This window comes from Boleophthalmus pectinirostris, unplaced genomic scaffold, assembly GCF_026225935.1.
Source record: "Boleophthalmus pectinirostris isolate CB_2022bp ecotype Guang Dong unplaced genomic scaffold, ASM2622593v1 HiC_scaffold_9, whole genome shotgun sequence".
Lineage (NCBI taxonomy): Eukaryota > Metazoa > Chordata > Actinopteri > Gobiiformes > Gobiidae > Boleophthalmus > Boleophthalmus pectinirostris.
Genome location: NW_026571541.1, coordinates 2346607 through 2374576, shown reverse-complemented (window position 1 = coordinate 2374576; position 27970 = coordinate 2346607). Strand labels below are relative to the sequence as shown.

At 45.6% G+C, this 27970-nt stretch overlaps 1 protein-coding gene across 1 annotated transcript; it reads right to left on the bottom strand.

Moving 5' to 3' along the window:
- Window positions 1-321: 321 nt before the first annotated feature.
- si:cabz01090165.1 (uncharacterized protein LOC100333421 homolog) lies at window positions 322-20367 on the bottom strand. Its single transcript, XM_055147816.1, has 10 exons — window positions 20330-20367; window positions 20010-20277; window positions 18812-19012; window positions 16764-16930; window positions 13472-13712; window positions 10915-11127; window positions 9719-10029; window positions 2052-2235; window positions 1216-1423; window positions 322-434 (listed from the first exon to the last, which is right to left on the bottom strand). The coding sequence occupies exons 1-10, from the start codon at window positions 20365-20367 to the stop codon at window positions 322-324; spliced, it is 1944 nt and encodes a 647-aa protein (XP_055003791.1).
- Between the last annotated feature and the right edge of the window lie 7603 nt (window positions 20368-27970).

Sequence of the window (27970 nt, the reverse complement as noted above, 5' to 3'; positions counted from 1 at the left end):
GCTTACATGCATTGCAGTGAATAATTAAGATGTTCAGAATGTGTTAGGAAAGTGAGGCTGCAAACTGTTTAAAAAGATTTTGGAGACACCAGAAGTGAGGTACAGCAGCTTGATATAACAATATATTGGGGTGTGCTTCTGAGCTGTTAGGCTATCTGAGCGAATACTGACCAGGCCAGCTGAGTTCAGACGCAGGGCAGCAGTCAGAACAGAGGTGGGGGCGGAGTCAGACCAGAGGCGGTGGTCAGGGGCGGAGTCAGACCAGAGGCAGTGGTCAGGGACGAAGTCAGTCCAGAAGCAGGCCTTCGGGGACGGTAGAGCTCATTGGGACAGGGGGTCTTGCTCCTGCCCGGGGTTCAGGTCCACCACAGTGGTCCCCCGCACAGAGCTGTCCGGCCCCTCTGCTCCTGACGAACTCCTGTTCGGGCCCCCACCTGTCAAAAGCACACAACACTTCTAAAAGGGGGTAGTAAAATCAGTTCTGAATTTTAGGGGATGGGGCTTTATCTGAGCCTCAGGAGGGGGCGGGGCATGTATCTGACCCTAAGGAGGAGGCGGAGCCTTATCTGAGCCTGAGGAGGGGGCGGGGCATGTATCTGAGCCTAAAGAGGAGGCGGAGCCTTATCTGAGCCTGAGGAGGGGGCGGGGCATGTATCTGAGCCTAAAGAGGAGGCGGGGGTTATGCCTCAGCTTGAGGCAGGGGCAGGTCTTATACCTAATAATAAGAAGGGGGCGGGGCCTGTAGAGGAGGGTCTTACCCTGCATTCAATTATCCTTACAAAATGGTTTTCCAAGGATATTGCCTAGCAACATGCATGACACGCCCCTTTTCCTAGGACGGCATAACTCTGACCTCGGTGGCATAAAGAGTAGACTGAGCCAGGATTCCAAGTCAGAATCCAAGATGGCTACGCTCACTGTGATGTCTTAATATGAACTGTTTTCATTGTGTTCACACTTTGGTGGTTTAAATGACAATTTCAGTCACTTGTATTACTGCAGTCGCATACTGTGTCCGTGTCACTGCCTAAGAGTGTGGTAATCGATGTTAAGGTGAGGCTCTCCAAGTCTGACACGCAGAACATAATAATGAGCTTCAAGCTTGGATGTGACATCAAATCCAAGGTCCAAGTGGGAGACCTGAGGGTCTTATACCTGATCTGGAGGGGCGGGGCCTGTGGAGGAGGGCGGGTCTTATACCTGAGGGTCTTATACCTGATCCAGAGGAGGTGGGCGGTGGCACGGGCAGCACTCCCCCTCCCCCTCCGTTGGTCTGGGAGCACACGTTGGCGTGGTGGGCCGCTGCCTTCTGCTTGTAGTGCTGACTGTGGAGCTTGTACTTCATGAGGAGGATGAAGATGAAGACCAGCACCGAGGCCACGATGATGCCGCCGATGATGATGATCATGGTGCCCCCCAGGAACTGCAGGCAGATGGGCACAGAGAGGAAGGGTTAGAGAGAGCGGGCTGAAGAGGGCTTAACTCACACGTTTGACTAGAATCATTTTAACACATTTATTTTTACACTCAGTGTTGGGGGGGTCTGTTTTGGGATATTTCTGGCACTTTTTCAAAAGAGAATTGCACATTTCAAGGTAAAATCATGTGCCAATGAAAGTATGAGCAGAGCAAATCTGCACTTCACAAAATGACTAATGCAGTCACAGATTTGAAGTACTTTGACTCATCCAAGTAGCTTCTACTTTTTTTAATCAATTTTTAAACCATGTCTGTCTCACATCTGTCTCTGCTCCTTTCTAAACCTACAACACACACCACATCATCACCTGCTCTGACTGGACAGAGCTCACACAATCTGCAGATCATCTTTTAAAATGACTCAATTCAGCTTTAAACTAACGAGTAATCTGAGTAGCATTTTTCACATGTACTTTTTGCTGTTACTTAAATACAGTTTGGGAGCAGTATTTGTACTTGTAATTCAGTGCATTATATGTCACTGTACTTTTACTTGAAAAAAGCAGTATGTCCCAGGTAGTGTATCATCTGTTCTCATATGGAGCAGTGTATTACCTGGAGTGGTGTATTACCTGGTCTCGTATGGAGTGGCAGCGGCCGTACTCTGCCTCTGTAGTGAAGGACACACAGCCCACGAGCCTGGTGCCAGTCAGGGCGGTCAGGCCGTCGTCATACACGGCGAACACACACAGGTCGTAGTCCCGCGCAGACGCCAGATCCCCCAGAACCATGGACTTATGACTGGCTGGCAGCATCCTGCACAACAGACATAGTAATGAAACATAAAAAAAAAAGAAATGCAAAAATAAAGACATACAGTTATTAAAGATGAAAACCAAAATGGTGTGTTTTTTGCCTGTAAATCCAGAAGGACATCTCTGTATTTGTCAGCCGCTGGTACAGAGTTGAGTCTGAATATTTCCAGTCAAGTGGTTGTATTTGTTTTTTAACCTTTTTTGTCTATTTTATTTGTCTAGCCAAGTTCTGTGTCTGTGGACTGAGTTGTTGAGGAAAAACTGGGAAAAACTGGGATGAGTTTGGAGAAGTCATGGAGCAGGACTATCATTCGACCTCAAAGAAATTCCTCAGGAGGGAGCAGGAAAATGATGGCACCTTCTCCAGGTGGATGGAGAGTCCCTGTCTCAAGTGGAGAAGTTCAAACATCTCAGGGTCTTGCTCATGAGTGAGGAAAGAATGTGGAGCATGAGACTGGACATCCTGGGGGACGTCTCCTACCAGGAGGAGGCCCTGGGGAAGACCCAGGGTTAGGGTTAGGGTTAGGCTATCCACCTGAAAGAGCTGAACCAAACATAAATAAAGGCAGCAGTAAAAACATGTTTAGTTCATCCTGAGTTGATAGTTAATTTACTTGTCTTCTTTTTAGTTTTTCTTTAGACCAAATCACTGCCCAGTGGGGCAGTGATTTCCTCTCCTCCCAGCTCTGAATACCAATACCACCAATACCAAAGCCCTGATAACTCACTCCACAACCCTCTCACCAAATGGTTCAACTGGACTTTGGTTGCTGCAGTTTCATTTGTTCATTTATTTGAAGACACGACCTGGAGTCAGTGATCACTGGATAATATAACAGTCTCATAATATGTTTCAAGTGTTCTGCCCAAAGACACAAGAACAGAATGCACTGGTCTGAGCAGAGTTCATACACTTTACCAATGAGCCGCAGTCGAAACTCTTTGTGTTTACATGCACACCCCAAATCTGATCATAATCTGGTTACTGGAGTTATCACATTATTGAAATGTCATAAACACTTCCATCTCGTGAGTAATCTGATTTCTCTCTGACTGTTCACATCTGTGCAGGATTTGACAAGGGCACAAAACTAAGACAACGGGGCGGCAGTAGCTCAGTTGGTAGAGCATTCGCCCACTGATCTGAAGGTTGGAGGTTTGAAGCCAGCTCTTCACATAAAACATCACAGGTTGAGCGGTCAGATCCACTGACCCACAGGTTGGCTGGTGTGATTCCAGCTCCCACAGATGAATGCTGTCGTTGTGTCCTTGGGCAAGACACTTAACCTACCTTGCCCCTAGTGTCTGCGTGCACTGGTGTGTGAATGTATGTGTGAATGGGTGAGTGGTTCCTTGTTGTAAAGCCACCCTGAAGGTGGAAAAGCGCTATAGAAAAATGTGACCATTTACAACCATGAAAGAAAACAATGTTAAACATTGAACAATCAGTAAAAGCAACAACAAGGGACATTTTCAGAAGATTGTCTGCTGCTTTTCTGTCCCTAAGTCTAACACACGTGAGTTTGGATTAGACGCTGTGCAGCCAGCAGGCAGCGCTGGAGTGCCGTGTTCTGTGGAAAATCACTGCTGTTGTTGTCTTGTGCTCCTGTCTGCTCCTGTCTGTGCTGCGTCTGTCTATGTTCCTCCCTGCACCTGTCTGTGCTGCTCCCTGCTCCTGTCTACATTCCTCCCTGCACCTGTCTGTGCTGCTCCCTGCTCCTGTCTGGTCACTGTTGTGTAAAATGCTCTGCTCATAGTCTCATTTAATGTTCATCAACCTTTGGCCCGATGAGCATGAAACATCATTTGAAACTTTAAAATTTACACTATTACATATTACACTCCAACATATTACACTACTTCATATTACACTATTACATATTACACTACATATTACACTCCTACATATTACACTATATCACACTACACAAAATACAACTGCAGGTGTGTTTTTTGAGGAGGTAGCAACATTCTAACATGACTAACACTCACAAGAGTCAGGTCCTATGACAAGAGTCATACAGGACGTTTAAGAGCTTTTCTAGCAGCTCTATTCTGTCTGCTCCACTCTTCAGCATCTGGAGGTGGATGGAGCCTGGAGGAGATGGAGCTGTGATGGAGGTCTGGACCCTCCTGTGAGCTCTTGATTCTGATAAACATGAGGGAAAGTGCTCTGTTCACTGTTTGCTCTGGGTTTATGTCTCCAGCACACTTCATACAGTAAACACAGAGCCAATGTTCCAGTGCAATAAAAGAACAAAGAGTTTACAGAGACACAGAAGAAGATCATGATGGTAAATATGGAACAGTTCCAAACAGACTGACAATCAGCCTAAACCTTGTGAGAAGAAACAGGTTTGAGTGAGCTCCCAGGTTCTTCCTCTCTTTGTCCTGGTTACTGAGTTGGCTTAGTTTTACTGTGATTTTTGTTCTGTTGGCACAATCAGCACGTGCCTCTCTCACAATTATGTACCAATCATAAGAATCTTTGTACTTTTCAGCTAAAGCACTAAACATGTCCTCTCATTATGATGATTTTACATTAGTTCTGCGTTTTATTAAGACAGATGTCTTAAGATTCTCAAAAAGGCCCAAGATTTTTTTTGTAAGATCGGTGGTGTGAATGCAGCCAGTATAAGCCTCAGTATTTAAGAGCCGTGCACAGCTTGCACATGTACATACAGAAGTCTGTACTGCACAAATCACCTGACAACGACATGTCAGTGGATCTTTTATGGATTACAAAAATATCAAAATAAAGATATTATGTCTGTCATTCTCTTGACAGATATATGATTAAAGAGGGAGTATTTTACACACAATCGATGTCCATCCCACTAATGAAACCACTGCACATCACATCAAGTTTGTCAAGTTACACAGGATTGTTTGTATCATGTTTTGGTATATTTCTGGAGAATTGCCTTGTGGGATGATGGGTGATGTGGATGGAGCTTTATACTGAATCTTACAGTTAACCGTAAGAAATATTCAAATAGGGCCCAAGAGAGATCCCTTTAATTACTTTCACTTTTGATGCGGGAACAACGTGAAATGACAGACAGCTAAAAAAAACCGACATGTATTTTGCATAATATCCTGCTTTAACCCTTCTTTAAGTCCACGTGCTTGGGTTGCGTGTTCACATGTTTCATAACACATGTGATGCTCCGCTCTATCAGGCGTACTCTGATTCCTCACAGGGACGACTAGCATGTAAATCACAGGAACACCATAACCAGAGCATAGCCATGGACGGGATGTGGTTAATCGCTGGAGCTCTCATCTGCACGGCAACTAGGGCTGTAAGATTTCTGTGATATGCAAATGTGGGTGGACGCAATTAGCAAATCACAAAGGCTGCAGTTTTTGAAGTACCATACTTTCCTTCAAAAACAAACAAAATCTCCTTCTGACCGTGTAGATTAGATCTGTACAATTGTTTTAGATCTGTGTGTTAGACGTCCTCCCCGTGTCTCCATGGGCTCCTATTCTGTTTAAAAACAGGTCATGTGTTCTCAATAGTGATTCTTGCATTAGTTTGTCACTTTTAAAATGTGTGAACTTTGAACAAGGTTGTCAAAAGTATCAGAAACCACATTTGAATCGTAACTAAGCCTAGTATAGAAAAAATGGACCAGTATGGAACCTGCCTGGACCACTGAGGAATCACACAGATATAAGACACATGGGAACCGAAAAGGAAATACTGCGATTTAAGGTGCAAAATCACATTCTATTGTCTAAAGAAGGGCATTTTTATTATTATTATTATTATTATCATGGTGGTATCAGAATCAGTATTCAGTGACTACATGTGTGGGGATGTATGTAAAAGTATGCAGCGTGGGCAGTACATCCTTGTGACTGTGGCTCATGTTTGCCAAACAGGGGACTACATTATCATTGGGAGGTGTCTGTGAGTGCATGGGGCTGTTCCAGAGCAGAGCACAGAGCACAAAGTACAAAGTACAAAGTACAAAGTACAGAGTACAGAGCACAAAGTACAAAGTACAGATTACAGAGTACAGAGCACAAAACAAGGGCCTAAGCTCGGGTGACCAGACGTCCCTATTTACCTGGAACAGTCCCAGGTTTGAGCCCTGTGTCCCCTGTCCCAGCAGATTTATACAAAACCACTGATTTGTCCCAGTATTATACAAGAAATGTCCCAGCTGTCCCGAAATGGAATACCTGCCAACAGTAAAGAGAGACATACATTGTCATTTGTTGAGGTTAATACAGAAAAGCTGCTTAAAAATGAAAAGAAAATGTGACCATATTGAAACACGTTAGTGTTGAGTGGAGAACAATTTTCCTTAATTCCACACTCGTTTCACAATTTTATTACAACCACCACAAACCAGGGATCTCGCAGTTTTTTTTATTTTGAAAATCTGGTCACCCTAGCCTAAGCAGATGTGACAGCAGACAGATGAAGAGCACGCCGTCGTTCATTAAGAGCTGACAGGTACAAGTGTGAGGAGATGAGCGGGTTCCAGAGGCACTCATGGGGAGCAGGGACCATCACACCAGGACAGACTCCACAACCACAGAAGGATCTCATTTCAATATCCACTTAAATGTGCTGTACTGGATTTTTCCTGTGCTAAAGCGTCCAAAAACAGAACTACTTCATTTTAAACGGTTTGCAGTGGTCCAAAGAGAGAGAGAGAGAAAGAAAGAGAGATACTTTATTGATCTTGAGGCAAATTGAGTTTTGTTGCTGCAACATTTCCACTGCGCGTCTCACCTGTGTGTCTCAGTCAAAGGTGTGAGGCAGTTTAACAGGAGGACTGGTCAGGGAGGTCAGCAGATCTGTGTCAGGGCAGTTTGAGGAGAGAAAGAGACAAAAGTGTCCTCCTGTGTCCTGCAGAATCACAGCAGTGTTCAGGGGGAACCAGATCAACACAACAGGACAGGCCTCACTCTCACTCCCTTACTCAGTGATGAAATGGGCCATTTCCTTCAAGTATTTCCTCTGGAAGGTTTTCTGCCACATTTGCTGCCACATATGGCATAAAAAGCCTGTAGCATCTCAAATGTCCATAGCTCCCGAACTTGCCTCCATGGATATGAGAAAAACAAACAGATCCTTTTACACAAACCAACAGTCCTTGTGTTCATTCTCTTAAAGTATTTCTTCTTTTGCCACATTTGCTGCCACATTTGGTGTAAAAAAGCTTCTCAACTCATCTCAAATGACAATAGCTAGCTCCTCTTAGCTCCTTAGCCAGCCTCTTGCTCTAGTTTTTTCTAGTGAATCTGCCACCGACTTGTCTTTTGGTGGTTTTCAGATTCTAGAAGCTGATGATGTGATTCTCTCAGTCGGGGCAAGTGTCAGGTTTTGTATCATAACACAAATGTCTTTAACCAATATTCATCTGTCCTATAGTCACACTCAAACACAGCAATATCATCTCATCTGTATCTTTATGGTGGTAAGCAGGTGACAACACCAGGCCAAGTTACAAGTCAACTCTGTGGAGATGTGACATGAAAAGTTCCATAGACCACCTTTAATGTGTGTTTGCTGTTTTGTATTGTACATTTCAGCACAGCAGTGATATTGTGGATAGCAACTTTGAATCCCACAACAAGGTTCCTGCACCTTGTTCCTTGGTTACCGATAGTGACATCAACCGCACCTTCTGTCTAGAACATTCTCTGCTTTATTTGGTGCTGCTGTGTTTACATGCTTACAGGATGTATTTGAGGCCTGGGACGAGGTGGAGGTCCCACAAGACCAGACAAGATGAGACAAGAGTGGAGGAATAATACTCTGTAAAGGGTCTGTGAGTGTCCAAAAAAACACAATGTATAAAACTGATCCATTATCATAATTATCAGTAAAAACAGGGTTAGCAGTTTTTATGCACAATAAAACATGAGAACTGGTACTTCAGAAACTGCAGCTCAAATCACCCCAAACTGTGAGGCCAAAATTGTGAACAGAACTAGACACTGTATTTATTCTAAGTTAAATCTGGTCTCGTTCTCGTGGACACAATCTCGTGTCTCATCTCGTCTTGTGAGAATTCTGTCTCCTCTTTGGTGTCCACACGTCCCTTTTGTTTGTCCTGCTCATTTAGGCTCTTGTCTCTAGTCCCACTTATTTAGAGCATTGATTTTCCCCCAGTGTGCAGGGACACTGTGCCCGGAGGGAGTGCCAGCTGTGCCAGGGACAAAAATCCATTTTCAGTTAAGTTAATTCACACATGCATCTAACTGAATAAATGAGCATTTTGGAGAGTCGTGAGAAACTTCTGAACGGATTGTGAAAGCAAAACAATCTTCATTGCCAAAAAGACAGAACCACACACAGAGCACTGACAGTATCTACAACATTCTAAAGAATGGAGTCATTTGGTCATGTTTTAGTCGGTGCTGTGGAATCTTTTTCACCAAAACAGTGCCATGACTCAAAGATGATTAAAAAAAACAGAACATTTAGAGAATGTCTTGTTTTGGGTTTTTTTTCTCACAAAAATGACAACATAATCAGCATGCATCCCACTAATCAAACTACTGCACGTCACATCAGATTTGTCAAGTTGCTGTGTACAGTTTTGTATCATGTTTTTGTATATTTATGGAGAATTGTCCTGTGGGAGCATGGGGGATGTAGGGTTGTGGGCGGAGCTTTGCACAGAATCTTACAGCTAACTGTAAGGAGGGCTCAAATCTCTTTAATGACTTTAAAAATGTGGGGTAAACTTCTCTGGAGGACACGTCAGAGTTTAGAAAGATGGCTTCTTTTTGTAATTTTGGGGCATGAAAATATTATAAGTATCTACTTTTAAGTCAGACCAATTCTGCAAAACTGACATTTCAGCACTTTAAACCATGTTATAATTGTTTCCCCTCACCATTTACTCACCAAAAGTAGTATTTGGAGTGATCGGTGCAAGCTTGAGCGTGCACGTCTTTATCTTTAATAACTTATTTTCAAGACGCAATTTTGCCGATGTACCGTGTTTTCACCTGTACATGTCCACTGCACTGTAAGTACAGTATTCTACAATGTAATTTTCTTATTCAGTGATACACAGAGGATTTGACACATTGTGTAGTCATTTTGGTACAAAAGAAAAGATGTGCAGCTATCCACACGAGGGGCCCACAGCATGCGGCGCTGCGGTGCTGTGATGACGTTTACGGTGACGTCAGCCACATTTTTTAAGATGCTGAAGTCAGAAAACTGTTTCTTTGTTTCTTTTATGAAGACATTTTAGATGAATATGGTGATTTAAAATAATAACATAATGATCCACAGGGGTCATAAATTATAATTACAGGACAGACCAAAGCACAGTAGGTCTGCTTTAAATGGAACACTTTGAGTTATATTGCATGTCTGAAGAAAAGTAAACATTAGCTGTGTACAGAGCCTATTGCTCCACTGCTAGTAAATACATTTTTGTTTGTGTGTGGCGTTCCTATAGTAACCTAGTGTGCACAGAGACTGGTGCAGAGGCACACACCTGTATATGAGGATGTCATCTCTGGAGCTGTTGTATTGGACCTGGTACATCCGAACCCCGGGGATGTGGCTCTGGTCGGGCCAAGTGACGGTGGCGGAGGAGGAGCCCAGGTGAGACACGGTGACCCTCTGTGTGTCCGCCCGCACCTGCCCGCCGCTCCAGTTGGACTTGATGGAGGTGGGCATGTCTGAGGGGCCCGGCTCGGGGTCCAGTTTGGGCTCGTAGTGAGGGGATGGGTTCACCACCAGCTCCACCGGGGCTGTGGCCTCTCCTGCTGCATTGGAGGCGATGCATGTGAACTTCCCCGAGTCCTGCAGGCAAACACAATCGTACACTTTTATAAAAACACGGAAAAAGTAAGTGCTTCACGGGATAGTATCTTATTTCAAAGTCCAAAACAGGTGCTCCTCAAGAACAAGGCTCAAAAACTACAGACAGTGAAGATGACCTTGCTTGTAGTATTAAAATTTACTGTGATAATGTAAAAAGAGGTGAAAAAATCAGAGACAATCTTTTGGAATTATAACAAAAGTCCTTTAATAGTTATATGGAAATTTAAAACAACAGTTAAAGGAATAGTAAAGAACATTTTGATTTTAAATTCATAACATGACCCAAGTCACCCATCATTGAATCTTTGAGACTCCTAGCTAAGGTGGCTTGCTAAAGAACTCACTATGGACATTTGAGAAGCTTTGAGAACCTTTTTTTTTTTTTTTTACAACATATGTGGCAAAAGACTGTCCAGAGGAAATACTATAAGACCTTATAGAAGAAATACTTTAAGGACACAGAGGAGAGACACTTTTGTCTTTTCCTCTCCTCAAAATGCCCTGCACTGACACTGACCCCCCCCCTCTCTCTCTCAGTGACATACCGTAAACAGACAGTTTTCTACAAGAAGGGCCTTTAACATTAAAGAGCTCAGAACTACCAAGGATGCAGATAGAACTTTATGATTCCAGGGGGACGACCTCATCCACACAAAGAGGCACATTACTGAAGCAGACAGCACCTCCAAAAGCAGCACAACACAGATGAGTCCAACATGCAGGACTCACTCTAAATGTGACACATGTGAGTTGATGTGGAAGGAAAACCATATACCATGTTTAAAAGCTCATGAAAGTCAATGTCTCCTCAGCACACTATAATACACAACAGTATAAATGATGTAAAAGCTGTAGGCGTGTTACCTTGACAGAAGCCTTGAGGATGTCCAGGGAGCCGTTGTCGTAGCAGATGGTGCGGCTGGTGTTGGCCATGAGTTTACCGTCAGGGCTCACCCAGTGGGTGATGGGCTCCGGGTCCCCAATGGACTTACAGCGCAGGCTCACCTCCTGACCCTCCATCACAAACATCTTAGACGTGTGACGCGTGATCATGGGAGGCTCACACACAAACTCCTCCTGAAGAACACAACACAGGAGCTATGCTCAATGTGCACTAGAGTATTGTCACAATATTAACATTCCAAACTCAATTTCCATAACATGAGAGTAGGAATAGAATCAATACTCTATTCTGATATATAATAATACTTTTTTTGTACTGATATCTCCTCAAATTATGTCGTTTTGACATTAGTTTGAGTATTGATTCGTATCAGATTTTCCATGCTTCTCATACACAGTGTGGCTATGAGGCTGTGACAGACTGAGATGAATTCTGATGGCAAAGAAAGACACACCAATCACAGAGACATTTGGCTTATTTTAAGGAATTCTCGGTGATCTGCTGCTAAATAATCAATTAATCTACTCCAGCACACAGATAATTTAATCAAAAACACAAATCTATCCATTCACCATCTCCATGTCCCCTGAAACTCTCCTCTCAGCTTATGGCATGTGCAGTCTGTGCATACACCATGTGCAGTCTGTGCATGCATCACTTATACACATAGTATACACCTTGATCTGATCACTAAAGTTGATGATTAGTGGTGATGAATCCATTCATTTATAGCAGCCCTAAAAGAACCTCTTTCGTTACCTCAAGTGGAATAAAGCACCAAGTCCACTGTTGGTGCTTCTAAACTGTCTGTGGTGTTTCACTGTATTATCTACTGTTCCAGACTTTCTTTAGCAACTCCAGGGCAAACTGAACTCTGGAATGGCTGAACCTACTGTGAGGGACTGTGTACAGTAACAGTTAGAAAGTGGCACAGTCTGGTCTCAAACCAGCAACCTCAGGTTTCCCAGATGTGTGATGCTTTTTGCTTGGTGTAAATTTCTCCCTGTAGTCCTCCAGACCCCGCCCTTCTATTCCCCTCACTCTCCCATTTAGTCCTCCAGACCCCGCCCCTTCTCTTCCCCTCACTCTCCCCTTTAGTCCTCCAGACCCCACCCCTTCTATTCCCCTCACTCTCCCCTTTAGTCCTCCAGACCCCACCCCTTCTCTTCCCCTCACTCTCCCCTTTAGTCCTCCAGACCCCGCCCCTTCTCTTCTCCTCACTCTCCCCTTTAGCTCTGTTTGAAATGTGGTTTTGGGTGGAGTTTAGAGTTTCGTCCCAGTGGAGATGTACAGATCAGATGCAGTACAGATGCACAGGCAAACATCCCAGTCTGAGTAAATACCAATTTCAAATCTTCTGTAGATAACAAGTTTGAGCAGTGCAGGAGCCAAAGGTTTTTCACTCCCGCAAACTTTAGTCCACTTGACAGAATTCAATTTTCTTTCCCGATAAACCTGATGCCCTTTCAGGCGTTTATGAGAGGCCGGACTTGCGCATACACACATTTCCTAGTCTTTATGCTTAATACGCAAAATCTGAACAGAATGTCAAATCTCAAACAATAACAACAGAAACACTGGATTCGTCTTTGTTCTGAATATTAAACCCACGTTTGGGAAATGTCTGCTAATGTATGACAAGCACACAGCTGTGAATACATCAGACATGCTCTGAATGTGGTCGCAGACAGGAGGACAGGAGGAGAGGAGGACAGGGGGAGAGGAGGACAGGGGCAGAGGAGGACAGGAGGAGAGGAGGACAGGAGGAGAGGAGGACAGGAGAAGAGGAGGACAGGAGGAGAGGAGGACAGGAGAGGGAGACAGGGAGAGGAGGACAGGAGGAGAGGAGGACAGGGGGAGAGGAGGACAGGGGGAGAGGAGGACAGGAGGAGAGGAGGACAGGGGGAGAGGAGGACAGGGGGAGAGGAGTACAGGAGGAGAGGAGGAGTGGAGGACAGGGGGAGAGGAGGAGAGGAGGACAGGAGGAGAGGAGGAGAGGATGAGAGAAGGAGAGGAGGAGAAGAGGAGGCCGATCCAACAGAAAACACTGTTTGTTTTGGTGTGATTATCAAATCTTAAAAGCTGCAATTATTTGCATAATAGAAAGTCCTCTGTAAAGAACACAATGCAACACAAACACAAAAAAATCCTGTCCATCGTCGAGATCTCTTTCAGATGTTCTGAAATGCCGTCCCTGCATGTCAGATGACCTCCATGGGGTGTTGTTGTGTGTAAAAGGTTAATTCTATTGCAAAATGTTATTGGACTTTCCAAAACAGTGCATCCTTAACATTAAGGTCCACTTTATTAAGAGAAATGTGTCCTCTGCATTTGACCCATCCTTCTGTCAATCACCCTCCTTCCCTTCCCTCCCTCCCTCCCTCCCTCCCATTTATCCTCTCATTCCTCTCGTTCATCTCGTTCCTCTCGTTCCTCTGCCTCCCTTCTACCCATCCTCTCCCTTCTCTCCTCCTCTCTCCCTCCTCTGGGCATGTGGTCCTTTGTGTTGGGCCTCACCTCCCTGATGGTCCAGAAGTACTTCCCAGCCAGGTCTGTGGGGGAGGCGCATGTCTCCAGGTCGTCCTCTCTGGTGAGTCTCCGGAGCCACACCAGCTCACAGTTACAGTGCAGAGGGTTTCCCCCGAAGCTGAGCACCAATGCGCTGAGGGGGGAGCCTTTAGTCTTGGCGTAGACCGGGATGCGCAGGAACAGAGGGTCAGGAGGGATCTTCTTCAGCTTGTTGGAGGTCATGTCCAGACTGTACACACACACACATACACACACACACACACACACGCACACGCACACACACACACACACACACACACACACACACACACACACACACACACACACACACACACACACACACACACAAGCCTTTCACTGTATATACTGTACATTTTTTGATATTTTGGTTCACTGTTCTCAAAATATATACACATATAAGAGGAAGCTGAAACCCATAAACCCAGATTTAATGGTGCACAATGTAACTTTTCTTATAAAGCGTTATTGCTCTGCTCAGATCTGTGCAAGCCTCAGTAAGAATGCAGGTCTCTGCTTTTCTGATATCAGTATCAGAAAAGCAGGTGGCAGATGCCCCACCAGTAAAGTTAGCTAGTCACCCATTTATTGATCTTATAATTTACTGTTTTATTTATCCAGTCAGCAAGCAGAAAGACTCTTATACGACTCTCTTATTTGTGTTCCCAGTTTCAAAGCTGAAATCCAGTGTGTCTAAACTAAAATGTCTCTCTCTGAACTGAATGGTCTCTCTCTAAACCCCAGGCCCTGCACCAGTCATGAGTCAGTGCTAGTGCAGCCTCTGCAGCTCAGGGAGGGAATTCTGGAAGTTCTGAGCTTCATCTGAGACATGTTCTGTCCATAAACTGAGACTGAGACAGTTGGATGTGTCTCTGTGGCATGTGGGTGTAGGCCTGCGGGTGTAGGTCTGTGGGTGGAGGCCTGCGGGTGTAGGTCTGCTGGTGTAGGTCTGTGAGTGTAGGTCTGCTGGTGTAGGCACGTGGGTGTAGGTCTGCTGTTGTAGGCCTGTGGGTGTAGGCCTGTGGGTGTAGGTCTGTGGGTGTAGGTCTGCTGGTGTAGGTCTGTGGGTGTAGGTCTGCTGGTGTAGGTCTGCTGTTGTAGGTCTGTGGGTGTAGGCCTGTGGGTGTAGGTCTGTGGGTGTAGGCCTGTGGGTGTAGGTCTGTGGGTGTAGGCATGTGGGTGTAGGCATGTGGGTGTAGGTCTGATGGTGTAGGTCTCTGGGTGTAGGTGCGTGGATGTAGGTCTGCGGGTGTAGGTGTGTGGGTGTAGGTCTGCGGGTGTAGGTGTGTGGGTGTAGGTGTGTGGGGTGTAGGTGTGAGGGTGTAGGTGTGTGGGTGTAGGTCTGCGGGTGTAGGTGTGTGGGTGTAGGTCTGCGGGTGTAGGTCTGTGGGTGTAGGTGTGTGGGTGTAGATCTGCGGGTGTAGGTGTGTGGGTGTAGGTGTGTGGGTGTAGGTCTGCGGGTGTAGGTGTGTGGGGTGTAGGTCTGCGGGTGTAGGTGTGGGATGTAGGTCTGCGGGTGTAGGTGTGTGGATGTAGGTCTGCGGGTGTAGGTCTGTGGGTGTAGGTCTGCGGGTGTAGGTCTGTGGGTGTAGGTGTGTGGGTGTAGGTGTGTGTGGGTGTAGGTCTGCGGGTGTAGGTGTGTGGGTGTAGGTGTGTGGATGTAGGTCTGTGGGTGTAGGTGTGTGGATGTAGGTCTGCGGGTGTAGGTGTGTGGGTGTAGGTGTGTGGGTGTAGGTCTGCGGGTGTAGGTGTGTGGGTGTAGGTCTGCGGGTGTAGGTGTGTGGGTGTAGGTCTGTGGGTGTAGGGTGTGTGGGTGTAGGTCTGCGGGTGTAGGTGTGTGGATGTAGGTCTGCGGGTGTAGGTGTGTGGATGTAGGTGTGTGGGTGTAGGTGTGTGGGTGTAGGTGTGTGGTGTGTGGGTGTAGGTGTGTGGGTGTGTAGGTCTGTGGGTGTAGGTCTGTGGGTGTAGGTGTGTGGATGTAGGTCTGTGGGTGTAGGTGTGTGGGTGTAGGTGTGTGGGTGTAGGTGTGTAGGTGTAGGTGTGTGGATGTAGGTCTGCGGGTGTAGGTCTGTGGGTGTAGGTCTGTGGGTGGAGGCCTGCGGGGGTAGGTCTGCTGGTGTAGGTGTGTGGATGTAGGTCTGTGGGTGTAGGTGTGTGAGTGTAGGTGTGTGGGTGTAGGTCTGTGGGTGTAGGTCTGCGGGTGTAGGTGTGTGGTGGGTGTAGGTGTGTGAGTGTAGGTGTGTGGGTGTAGGTCTGTGGGTGTAGGTCTGCGGGTGTAGGTGTGTGGGTGTAGGTCTGCGGGTGTAGGTGTGTGTGGGTGTAGGTCTGTGGGTGTAGGTCTGCGGGTGTAGGTGTTTGGGTGTAGGTCTGCGGGTGTAGGTGTGTGGGTGTAGGTCTGTGTGGGTGTAGGTCTGTGGGTGTAGGTCTGCGGGTGTAGGTGTGTGGGTGTAGGTCTGTGGGTGTAGGTCTGTGGGTGTAAGTGTGTGGGTGTAGGTCTGTGGGTGTAGGTCTGCGGGTGTAGGTGTGTGGGTGTAGGTCGTGTGCGGGGTGTAGGTCTGTGGTGTAGGCTGTGGGTGTTAGGTGTGTGTGGGTGTAGGTGTGTGGTGTAGGTGGTGTGGGTGTAGGTGTGTGGGTGTAGGTGGGTGTAGTGGTGTGTGTGGTGTAGGTCTGCGGGTGTAGGTCTGGGTGTAGGTCTGTGGGTGTAGGTGTGTGGGTGTAGGTGTGTGTGGGTGTAGGTCTGCGGGTGTAGGTCTGTGGGTGTAGGTGTGTGGGTGTAGGTGTGTGGGTGTAGGTGCGGGTGTAGGGTGGTGTAGGTGTGTGGGTGTAGGTCTGCGGGTGTAGGTCTGTGGGTGTAGGTGTGTAGGTGTGTGGGTGTAGGTGTGTGGTGTAGGTCTGCGGGTGTAGGTCTGTGGGTGTAGTGTAGGTCTGTGGGTGTAGTGTGTGTGGGTGTAGGTGTGTGGGTGTAGGTCTGCGGGTGTAGGTCTGTGGGTGTAGGTGTGTGGGTGTAGGTCTGTGTGGGTGTAGGTCTGCGGTGTAGGTGTGTGGGTGTAGGTCTGCGGGTGTAGGTGTGTGGGTGTAGGTCTGCGGGTGTAGGTCTGTGGGTGTAGGTGTGTGGGTGTAGGTCTGTGGGTGTAGGTGTGTGGGTGTAGGTCTGTGGGTGTAGGTCTGCGGGTGTAGGTGTGTGGGTGTAGGTCTGTGGGTGTAGGTCTGCGGGTGTAGGTGTGTGGGTGTAGGTCTGTGGGTGTAGGTCTGCGGGTTGTACCGTGCCAGCTTGTGCAGGTTGGAGAAGATGCCCTCAGGGACACTCTCGATGAGGTTGTGGTCCAGACTCAGGGTGTTGACGCTCACCAGCAGAGCGATGGTGTCCCATGGGACCTCCACCAGGTTATTGTAGCTCAGGTCCAGGTCCTCCAGGGTCTCCAAGAAGTCCTGAGCACCACACACACACAGTTTAGTTCTTTGTTCTTAGAGAAAGAATCTGCAGAGAGGAAGACTAGTGTGAGCAGAGCTTTTAGAGGATTTTTCTCAGAATTCCTCCCAACTGTGATACAAGCTAAGAGAAAGAAACCTCTGACCCCCTCACCCCCGTCTCACCCTCTGACCCCTCACCCCTGTCTCACCTCTGACCCCTTCACCCCATCTCACCCTCTGACCCCTTCACCTCGTCTCACCCTCTGACCCCTCACCCCTATCTCACCCTCTGACCCCCTCACTTTTGTCTCACTCTCTGACCCCTTCACCTGCGTCTCATCTCTGACCCCTTCACCTCGTCTCACCCTCTGACCCCCTCACCCCCATCTCACTCTCTGACCCCCTCACCCCCATCTCACTCTCTGACCCCCTCACCCCCGTCTCACTCTCTGACCCCCTCACCCCGTCTCACCCTTTGACCCCCTCACCCCAGTCTCACCCTTTGACCCCCTCACCCCCGTCTCACTCTCTGACCCCCTCACCCCCGTCTCACCCTTTGACCCCCTCACTCCCGTCTCACCCTTTGACCCCCTCACCCCCATCTCACCCTCTGACCCCCTCACCCCCATCTCACTCTCTGACCCCCTCACCCCATCTCACTCTCTGACCCCCTCACCCCCGTCTCACTCTCTGACCCCCTCACCCCCGTCTCACCCTTTGACCTCCTCACCCCCGTCTCACTCTCTGACCCCCTCACCCCCGTCTCACTCTCTGACCCCCTCACCCCCGTCTCACCCTTTGACCCCCTCACTCCCGTCTCACCCTTTGACCCCCTCACCCCCATCTCACTCTCTGACCCCCTCACCCCCGTCTCACCCTTTAACCCCCTCACCCCCATCTCACTCTCTGACCCCCTCACCCCTGTCTCACCCTTTGACCCCCTCACCCCCATCTCACTCTCTGACCCCCTCACCCCCGTCTCACTCTCTGACCCCCACACCCCCATCTCACCCTTTGACCCCCTCATCCCCGTCTCACTCTCTGACCCCCACACTGACTTTTGTTTCCCCCTCCCTCACCTCTTCCTGTTACCCCCCTCCCTGTGAAGCTAAATGATCTCAGATGTAGCCAGGAACAACAGGAGCATATGTGAGCCAACTGAATAAAAGCTCATTTCCATGTATCATGTTCTTACAAGAGAAATGATGGTTTTAATAAGATAATTTAATTAGTGTGAAATCACATTTTAGTGTGTTAAAATATTATTATGAAACTACAAGTGACTACAACAAGAATGTGAACACTTTTTCGACTTTGATAAGTACAATATTAGATTGTGAACACAAATGAAAGGAAATTGAGAGTGTTATTGGCACTGTCAGCACACTGCACAGAGAGCTGCAGGTTCAATCCTCGGTCACCATGGTCCTTCTAGTTGTAAAAGTCAGAGCTGCTTCTTTCAGTCTTACAGATTCTTTTTTATTTCTGAACCTTTATTTTACACATTCTTGGTGTTCAGGAGGCCTGTACATGTGAAAATTTACTAAACATTTTGTACTAAATGTACTAAACTAAACATGAAATCCACTTTTTTGCTGCCAATCTGTGCATATGCTGTTTTAACATCATCATCTATTGTCCTTTTGCTATTTTAATGCCAACTATGCAAATGTGCAGCTTTGTGTCAAGAAGTGTGTCCTGCCTCCAGCGGACTTTACGATTTCAAGTACTACGTGACATCACAGAGGACTCATTCTCCCCTTAATCCTCCAGATCCCTGCTCCCCCTCACTCCCCCTTCAGTCCTCCAGGTACAGCCCAGTTTGTCAGCTCTATTTGAAATGAAGTTGTGGGAAATGTGGCTGGGGGAGCCCTGCTCACACCCCAGAGGCCTGCTCACCTGGAAGGCCCCCTCGGAGATGCTCTGGAGCTGGTTGTTGGCCAGGATAAGGTGGCGCAGGTTGACTAGTCCCTGAAAGTGTGAGTCATCCAGGCTGGTGAGGCGGTTGGCGTCCAGGTGCAGCGCGTGGAGCTCCTGGAGGTCAGCAAACGTGTAGGGCCAGATCTGACTGATGGTGTTCCTGCTCAGGGTCAGGTGGATCTGCACAGACACCACACACACCGTGAACAAGCACAGGAGACAGAGAAGGAAGCAAGCAAGCAAGAGGGCGAGAGAGATTGAAATGAAACACGGAAATTGTCCTCGAACCTAAACTGTCTGTGGCAACAGTTTAATCACTGTTTGCGTTACATCTCAGGAGCTAGGTACCACAGTGGACCAGCAGTGGTTCTGGCACTCTAATATTATCCCAAAGGTTGGTGGTTTGAACCCTGCTCAGACCAGAGCGTTCTGTCCATGGGCAAGACACCTTGCCTCCACTTTTGTACACTAGGCTATGAATAAAGATAGATTTGTGGAATCTCATGGAGCTTGTGCACTTGTGGACAGAATTATCAGCTTTTTAATGCACTTTTCACATAAAGTTATAGATGTTTCATAATTCTGTGAATACTAAAATGAATAATATTTTGACAACAGGAAAAAAAAAAAAGTATTCCCACATTTTTCCCCAATTGTCACTTGCCCTCATTCCTTTCAGATGCTCTGCCCTATGTAAGAGCAATACTTTCATTAGAGATAGACCGATATATCGGCCGATAGTTCGTTTTTTCAGCGCATCTGCCACACAGGCTGCTATTTGTGGCTGAAGCTTTTAAGTACAAAGAGATAACTGCTGTAAATGTGACACACATCTCTGGTAAGGCTTGTGGTTAACAGGGCAGTTTGTAGTAAACGTAAACAACACAACTGGGGGAAAATTATCAAAATTGGTCGTACATATCAGCTCCTCTGGTTTCTAAGCAGTCGGTGTCAGGATCAGTCTTGAACAAGCCATATCGGTCTATCTCTAATTTTCATATGTTTAATTCACAAAGATCCTTGTTGGCCTGTGGACCTGAGCACAGACCAAGAAGCCTGTGGTCAAAGGGTTAGTGGTACGATCCCCACACATGTCTGCATACTAGACTTGTAGTCTATCATATCATGTGTACACTGTGTACACGTGAGCCAGGAGGTGGCAGAGGGCAGGACTGACCAGGCTGGACATGTTGGCGAAGTCGCGGTGGCGCAGTGTGGTGATGAAGTTGTCCATGAGGCGTAGTTCAGCCGTCTGCCGGTCCACGTTGGGCGGCACAAACAGGAGGCCCGTGTTGGCGCAGAGCACGGTGTAGGAGGGCATCAGGTTCTGGCAGGTGCAGCGCTTGGGGCACAGCGCCGTGGGGCCAGCAGGGGGCAGCAGCAGCAGGAGTCCGCACACGAGCAGCCGCAGCAACATGGCTTCTGTGAGAAGAAGGGCAGATGGGCTCAGTGTGGAGATGGACACGTATCAAAGGCTAACGCTAAGGCTAAGCTAACGTGGCTAAGCTACGTGCCTTGGGTGGGGTCCAGGCCATTGTTTACCCAGAGCTAGCTGCAGTGCTAGCACAGAGCGGCTCTCATCAGGAGGCTCCACACACTCACACAGCCAACGTCTGCTCAAGTCACATTAAAGGGAATGTATTAAAGCAAAATCAGGTTTGATTTGACAGCTTTGAACCAGACACTTTGTGTTTAGTAGTCTACAGTACACCTCCGAATCATTTATGTAGACGAGATGTGCAGCCACGTCACAATGGAACAATAAAAGATGAAAATGTAAGTAGTAAGTTGAGAGAAATACCAAATACTAAGCTTTATGTGCTCATTAAAGTAAGCATATTATCTTGACTATTCCTGTCTAGTATTTAAAAATTCTTTTGGTCTCTTAGCATATCCACACTTCTCCAACAGGCTCTGTTCACGCCTATGTCACAAACCAGGAAGACGTTTGGAAACATGTGATGACAACTTCCGGTGTTGTTCCCAAAACTGGGCTCACTGACCAACTGTGATCAAACCCACTGAAGTCAGTGGTCAGTGGTCAAATGAAGACTGCAGACCTATGTGCTGTTTGGAATCATCTGGAATTTGGCCTCGTCTCTTCTAATCACATGTACCAGTGCACTTGGAGTTGTGTGTCAGTGGGAAATGATGAAAACTGAGGTGTGGTTGGACTTGCTGATTCACCAAACATAACAGATACAATACAATAACATGGAGATGAAAAAAAACTGGGACATTTTCTCATTTTTCTTCCCTCCGGAAGTTGTCATTGCATGTTTCCAAACGTCCTGTGCCAACATGTGAGCCTGGCCACCGGTGAATGAGTATGATTGACAGGTGGATTAGCCAATCAACCATTGGTATCACAAATAATATCACAGGGGACAGAAAAACGTGGGGTTTCTGGAGAATCAATGAAGCATTAAACCAATGAGTTCCTTCACTTCACACGTGTCACTGAAATCTGATTTCTCTTTCTCTCTTCATTTTTATTTCACATTTTTCCACTTTAAAGGTCCACTGTGTTTGTGTGTGTGTGTGTTTTCTGGGGTATGCCATCTCCATAGAACCTGCACTCACTGTAGGAATGCATGTTCTCTGTGCATTTCCCTATATGTCCCCTACAAACGCTACTGACACATGATCAGAATGTGTGCTGAAGTTGTCTGGATTTTAAAAACACAGAGGAGCCACAGGGGACGCTTTAAGCTGAGAAGAGGGAGACATGAAAAAGTCTAATATGATACAGTAATAATAATAATAGTACTGATGAGTTTAACAGTATGTGCATGTGTGTCTGGAGGAGTCCTGATCGAAGAGGGACTCCAAGGGCCCAGAGGGACACACTCGGAGGAGATTATTAGTGAAATGTGTGAAGAAAACACTGCACAGCTCCAGGTGTCTGGTGGGAAATAACACTACGCAGTAGTACAAGTCAAAAGTCTATTTCAGCCTTGTTCATTTACACCTGGACATTTTAGACTTAGACAGACTTTATTAATCCACAAGAGAAATAATTTGAGCACAAGACTCACACATCACAATATAATAGAATAACAAACAGAAAAAATATAAATGCTAATAATGAATTCTAAATAAAAAGCAAAAAAAGAGCAAGAGGCAAGTGTGAAATAAGACATCATTATATAAATGTAAATATACAAGTCAAAATAAAATAGAAAAATAAGTAATAAAATAAAATCTCTGCTTTATACAAGAGGTCACAGGAAGAACAAGCAACAATGATGTGATGATTGTTCCATAAGGGTGAGTTGTTGTACAGTTGTAGGGAGTATTATCTGTCCCTCTATAGCAGGCATGTCCAAACTATGACCCAGGGGCCAAATGTGGCTCTCAGAGAAATTTTTCTTGGCCCTCAGACTTCCAGGTGAATTGGCCCAAATTACCTTGCTTCAATTAAAAAATCATTTTTATAACTGCAATTTTTTTGAAAATCTACCTCGATAAAACTAATATTTAATATTTACTTTGTGGTTTTAAGGATATAGAGAATAAAGAATAATAAAGTTCATTCTAATGTGTTAAACCAGCACATATTTCAATTATTCACTGTATTGAGCACCAGTCTTCAGCCCTCCATCAGCCCTCTGCTTCGTCTGTGTTTAGATATGTGACCCTTGATGAAAAAAGTTTGGACACCCCTGCTCTATAGTTTGGTGCAGGGGTGAATTGTTGCACAGTTGTAGGGAGTATTATTTGTCCCTCTATAGTCTGGGAAGTTTGTCCAGTGTCCTCATGTCCCTCACTGTCACAAATGTCTCTAAATGTTTTGGGGCTCGCGCTGATCCAATGTAAACAGCCAGACTGGGTTTGAGGGGAGGGTGTGTGTGCTCAGTGTGTATCATACTGTTACATCAGTTCATTGGCAGTGTGTGGAGAAAACTGAAAAGTACAAAAATACAGAAGTAGTGCGGAGTTGTAAAACAGGACCCTGCCTCGGTCATCAACACTGAAACTCCATCCAAAATGCAGCCAGTATTTACACACAAGAAAGGACTTTATCTGTTCAGACACAAAAGAAAAGTCTTTCCTGTTACTTGAAATATGGTGTAACTGTGGTTAAAAGCCCAGTACCCAATTTTGTCCCATGTGTTTGAGGAAAATGAGTCTTGCCCCAGTACAGATGTGTTGTATAAACAGCTCCAGAGGTCCAAATAAATCTTCTGTGTACTTCTCTGCATCAGATTATAAAGTGTGTGTTTGCATGCTAGTTGCTGTTCCCTCAACCTTCACAACGTAACTCCACCTATAATTCAGATGCTCAGAATGCATAAAGTAAGTGAGTGTGTATACATGCACATCGGTATCCCAGTTGTGATCGGGTTTTTAGAGTATCCCTGTTTCTTCATGGTGCATGTAAACGCAGTACAGTATCCCGGTTTCAGTATCCCGGTTATTAGTAGCTGGTATATTCCGATAGTAACCGGGATATTGTGGCTTGTACATGCAGTATCCCGGATACTGCAACATAAAGTTGAGTCACATGTGTCCAAAAGACAAACACAGTAGTGACATAAATAAAGGGACCAACATAAATAAAGTGGCCGACATAAATAAAGTGATCATACATGAGTGAAAGGACTGTAAAATAAAGAGCTGCGCTAAACCTGCACACGTACAATCTGCACTCGTATGACCTGCACACGTATGATCGCTGAAAAGCTAAAACATGAACTATCTCCAACATGATATATGTACAGAACAGACTCACCATCATTAGCACCTCTTCTGTCATAAAAAGAACACACATAATCCACTGAGTCGTGTCCTTTAGTCCAAAAGAAGCTGAACCGCATCAGAGGCACAAGGAGCAGCTGTTTTTATCACTGCTAACAGTTTATGCAAATTAGCCATGTGGTTTTAAGTTTCGTTTCTATAAAACATAAACAAATGTGATCAAAGCTGAATTATCTGATCAAACCTGCTGATGTGTCTAAAGTGGTTCTGGTTTATATGTTGTAAAGCTGAGTTTATTTATGCAGAAGATTTAATGAAGAATCTGTTGGGTTTTTTCAGTGGATTGTGGGAGATCTCATAGCTCCTCACGCTGGTTAAACCTCCCGAGCTTCCGACGCTAAAATGGTTTGCTCATAGTTTGTGTTTTTCCTGGTTTATTAAATTGATTTAAGTAAATTTTTGTGTTTGCACATTTGTAAGATTATGTCAAGAAACCTGGATACTCCACATGTCACAGGGACATGAGTGTCTCGGTTTCTCAGTGCACATGTACACGCAGTAACCCCAGTACTGACAGAACCGGGATATGGCTAATAACCGAGATACTGGAGTGCATGTAAACGCATTCAGTAGTGAGGAAGAACTTTGGAACACTGCAAACTGTACAATGAAGACGTTCTGTTTTATTGAAGACTCTAAAAATGGGGCACAGTGTCTTGAGCACAGAGAGCTCCAGGAGCTGCTGGTGCGTGGAAACGTTCACTCATCATTTTAATGTGATCTCTGAGTCTGGAAGCAGAACTTGAGCTGTTGTATTATGGGAAGTCCGGGCTGTATCATGGGTCTGGCTCTATTAATGAGTCTGTTTCCAAACACTAACTACATGCACACTGTCAGCGTTTCCATGGGAGAGGAAGATTAAAGCAAGTGAACCAGATGCCCCGTCAGCACAGAACAACACTCACGGCTCACATGACACAACTGTAGGCTGCAGCTAACAGGTAGGACTAACACTGCAACATCTAAACCTGGAGAATCTGTGTGTCATTCATTCGTTCATTTTTCAAAATAAAACCAAAAATAAGAAAATGATGAAATAACTGTTTTCTTCATTATTTGTCTCCAAAACCAAAATGAAAAAAAAAAAAAACAGATAATGATTTGTTTTTTTCAGTTTTTAATTTGAAAATGAAAAATGGAAAAAGTCTTAGTCCTGGTCTCTGTCCTGGTCTGGTCCCGATCTGGTCCTGTTCTCGGTCCTGTCTCAGTTCCGGTCTGGTCCCGGCCTGGTCCTGATCTGGTCCTGGCCTGGTCCCGGTCTCAGTCCCGCTCTGGTCCCGGTCTGGTCTCAGTCTCAGTCCCGATCTGGTCCTGCTCTGGTCCTGGTCTCAGTCTCGGCCTGGTTCCGATCTGGTCCCGGACTCAGTCCCACTCTGGTCCCACTCTGGTCCCGGTCTGGTCCCGGTCTGGTCCCGGACCTGGATCAGTCCTGGTTCAGTCTGTATGCGGTGCAAAAGTCCGGCATCTCAGTCATGGAAGTCACGTAAACGGCCCTTATCCGTTTTTTTTTTTTCATTTTGGTTTTGGAGACAAATAATGAAGAAAACAGTTGTTTTTTTGTTTTCTTATTTTTGGTTTTATACTGAAAAACGAATGAACGAATGATACACAGATTGTGTAAGACTATTATCTAATTGATATTAGACTAGTATTGAAACTAGATACTCATTTGTGCAGGTATTGGTGCTAAAAAGTCACATAAATGAACCTGAATGTCTTTAGAACAGGGCTCTCCAACCTTTTTCCTCCTGTGTTTAGCAGTCACCAGAAATGTTGTAAATATAAGAGCCATGGTGTGCCGAAAATGAGGGACAGTTAGATGTCTATAAAAGATAACCCATTATCCAGTTATCAGTGCACAAAATCAGGCATCAAAATTATACAAAGGAACTAGGCATTTAATCAATCAAATCTGAGTTATTTAGTGCAATACGTATGATTCAGAAATCCCTTGGTGAGCTACTTGGAAGGGAGTGGAGAGTTACTAGTAATTCTCGAGCTACAGGCTGGAGACCCCAGCTTTAGAATGAGCTGTGTCAGAACAAGTGTCAGAGCACATAGACTAGTATACACCCATGAACAACTATGAACCTACTGCACCACTGACGGATTACACACATACAAGAGCACGAGCGAAGAAAAAAGTCAAGTTTTTTTCAATAGTGACAATATGAAGGTCTACTTGTGTAAAGCTGCACTGTGTCATTCTCCAAAGAATGGCATTACACGTATATATATATCTGACTTTTATTCAGTAGGTGCTTTTATGTGACCTTGAAAATCTCTCTGGAAAATCTGTACTTGCTTGTATCCATGGGACTTTTGTTAAGGAAAAAAAAAACAAAACAACAGCCTCTCCTCACCAGCAGTATGTCCCTCCCACATTAGACCTTCTCTCCACCTCCCCTGAGCATCTCCCAGAGCATCTCCTCCCCAAGTATCCCCACTTTTATCCACCCGGAGCATCTGAGCTCAGAGTAATTATACAGAAATACAAGTTACATACAGAAGAAAGCAGAACAAATTTAGTTTCACACAATTGTGCTAATCAACTAATCAACTAACTTAACTAACTCAACTAACATTAAGTAACATTTGAGGACAGTGTCTGCATCGACCAACCTGCACCTCTGAAATGTTCTACCTACACATTGAAACAACGCAGACAGCAGGAGGAAGCAACACAGACAATAAGGGCGATGTGATCCTCTCTGCGTCCGCTCTACATACATTTCTGACTCTCCACTTTCCCGCCTTTTTAAAATCCTAGCATCCTCATGTTGTGACGGGGAATTACTTCAAGGCACATAGACCTCGACGCAGATCCATAAATCAAAAACGATGCAGAAGTAAAATTTGCCCATTACAAAATGAAGCGGGAAAGTGAAGTAACAGAAATGTTTGTAGTGCAGATGTAGAGAGGACCAATCACAGCCCTTATTGTCTGTGTCGCTTCTCTCAAATGTCTGCGTTGTTTCGATGTGTAGTTAGAAAGTTTCGGAGGTGCACATTGGTCAGCGCAGACGCTCTGTGGAGCGGGTTCACTGTGATGCAGACAATCTGACAGTTGTGTCTGCTGAGCCTTTACACATGTTAGTGATGCTCTGGGTCTCAGGTAGAAATCACATTCATTTCAGCTCAGGGCTGCAGAGAACGTTCATGTTTTTAAGAGCAGGCTCAAGACCCACCTTTCTAGCATAGCTTTTAATTAAAATCTTATACTTTTACCTGTTTCTATTGTACACATTTTATTATATTTATTTATTTTAGGCATATTTTTTTTAGGATTTCCAGTGTTTCCTCTGTAGGAGCCTCTGCATCAGGAGCGGAGGTCGGCTGTGGCTGTTGGGTCTGTCCCGTGGGCTCCTGGTGGAGAGTTGGTGTTTGGGCTTCATCTCTCCCCAGGGCCCTGTGGTGGTTCCTGGTGGTGGTGGACGGTTCTCTGCTCCTCTGATGCTGCTTTCTCAACTGGTTCACCTGTATTCAGGCTCACATTTTACTATAGGTAGTTTTATGTATTTTAGCATGTTAGGGTGTGTGTGTGTGTGTGTGTGTGTGTGTGTGTGTGTGTGTGTTTGGGTTGTTTGGTTGTGTGGGGTCGGGCAGCTGTGGGGGTTAGGTAAGTGGGTGGGTAGATGGAAATGTGGGATTGTTTTTAATCGCTGTAAAGCACTTTGTGTTACATTTTTGTATGAAAAGCATTTTATAAATAAAGTTTGATTTGATTTACACAAAGACACATTGAGAGAAATCTTTCCACAATATACATTTCCCTCACAAGACTAGATCACCTTATTGCCACACTGGAAGATTCTACGCAAGGTAATAACATCTCCATGGAGACAAGATGAAAATGTTACACAGTGCACCTTACATACACCAAGGCTTTAGCTGCAAACAGCAATGCCACATTTCTGCTGTACAATAAGTTAAAGCTCTAGTGAGGAACATTACACACACAGTAAAAACACTTCGACGGAGACTTGCAGTCATCTCTGTGTTACAAGTCAGACCAGTGGAGAGGCAAGCCCATTCATAATAAGGATGGATGTTTTTATGCATTTTATTTTAGGAGCAGTAATAAGATGCATCAGGATAGTTTGTTGTTCATTGGCTGCTGCAATGTTACGCAGTGGGGCTTTAAAGAGGGGGTACTACACTTCTGTGGGGTATTACATCGAACAAAGAACATATTTAGATCACCGTGTTACCTTTTGTTCTTTTGACAAATGTAATATTCACCCCAAAACAACAAATTAACTTTCACTTTGTTTTGGAGCTGTGAGTCTCCCCTTGCTAAGTCACTCTCCCTTCAGAGCACTATCACAACACATCCAGTGTGCATCCCACTAATGAAACTACTGCACATTGCATCAG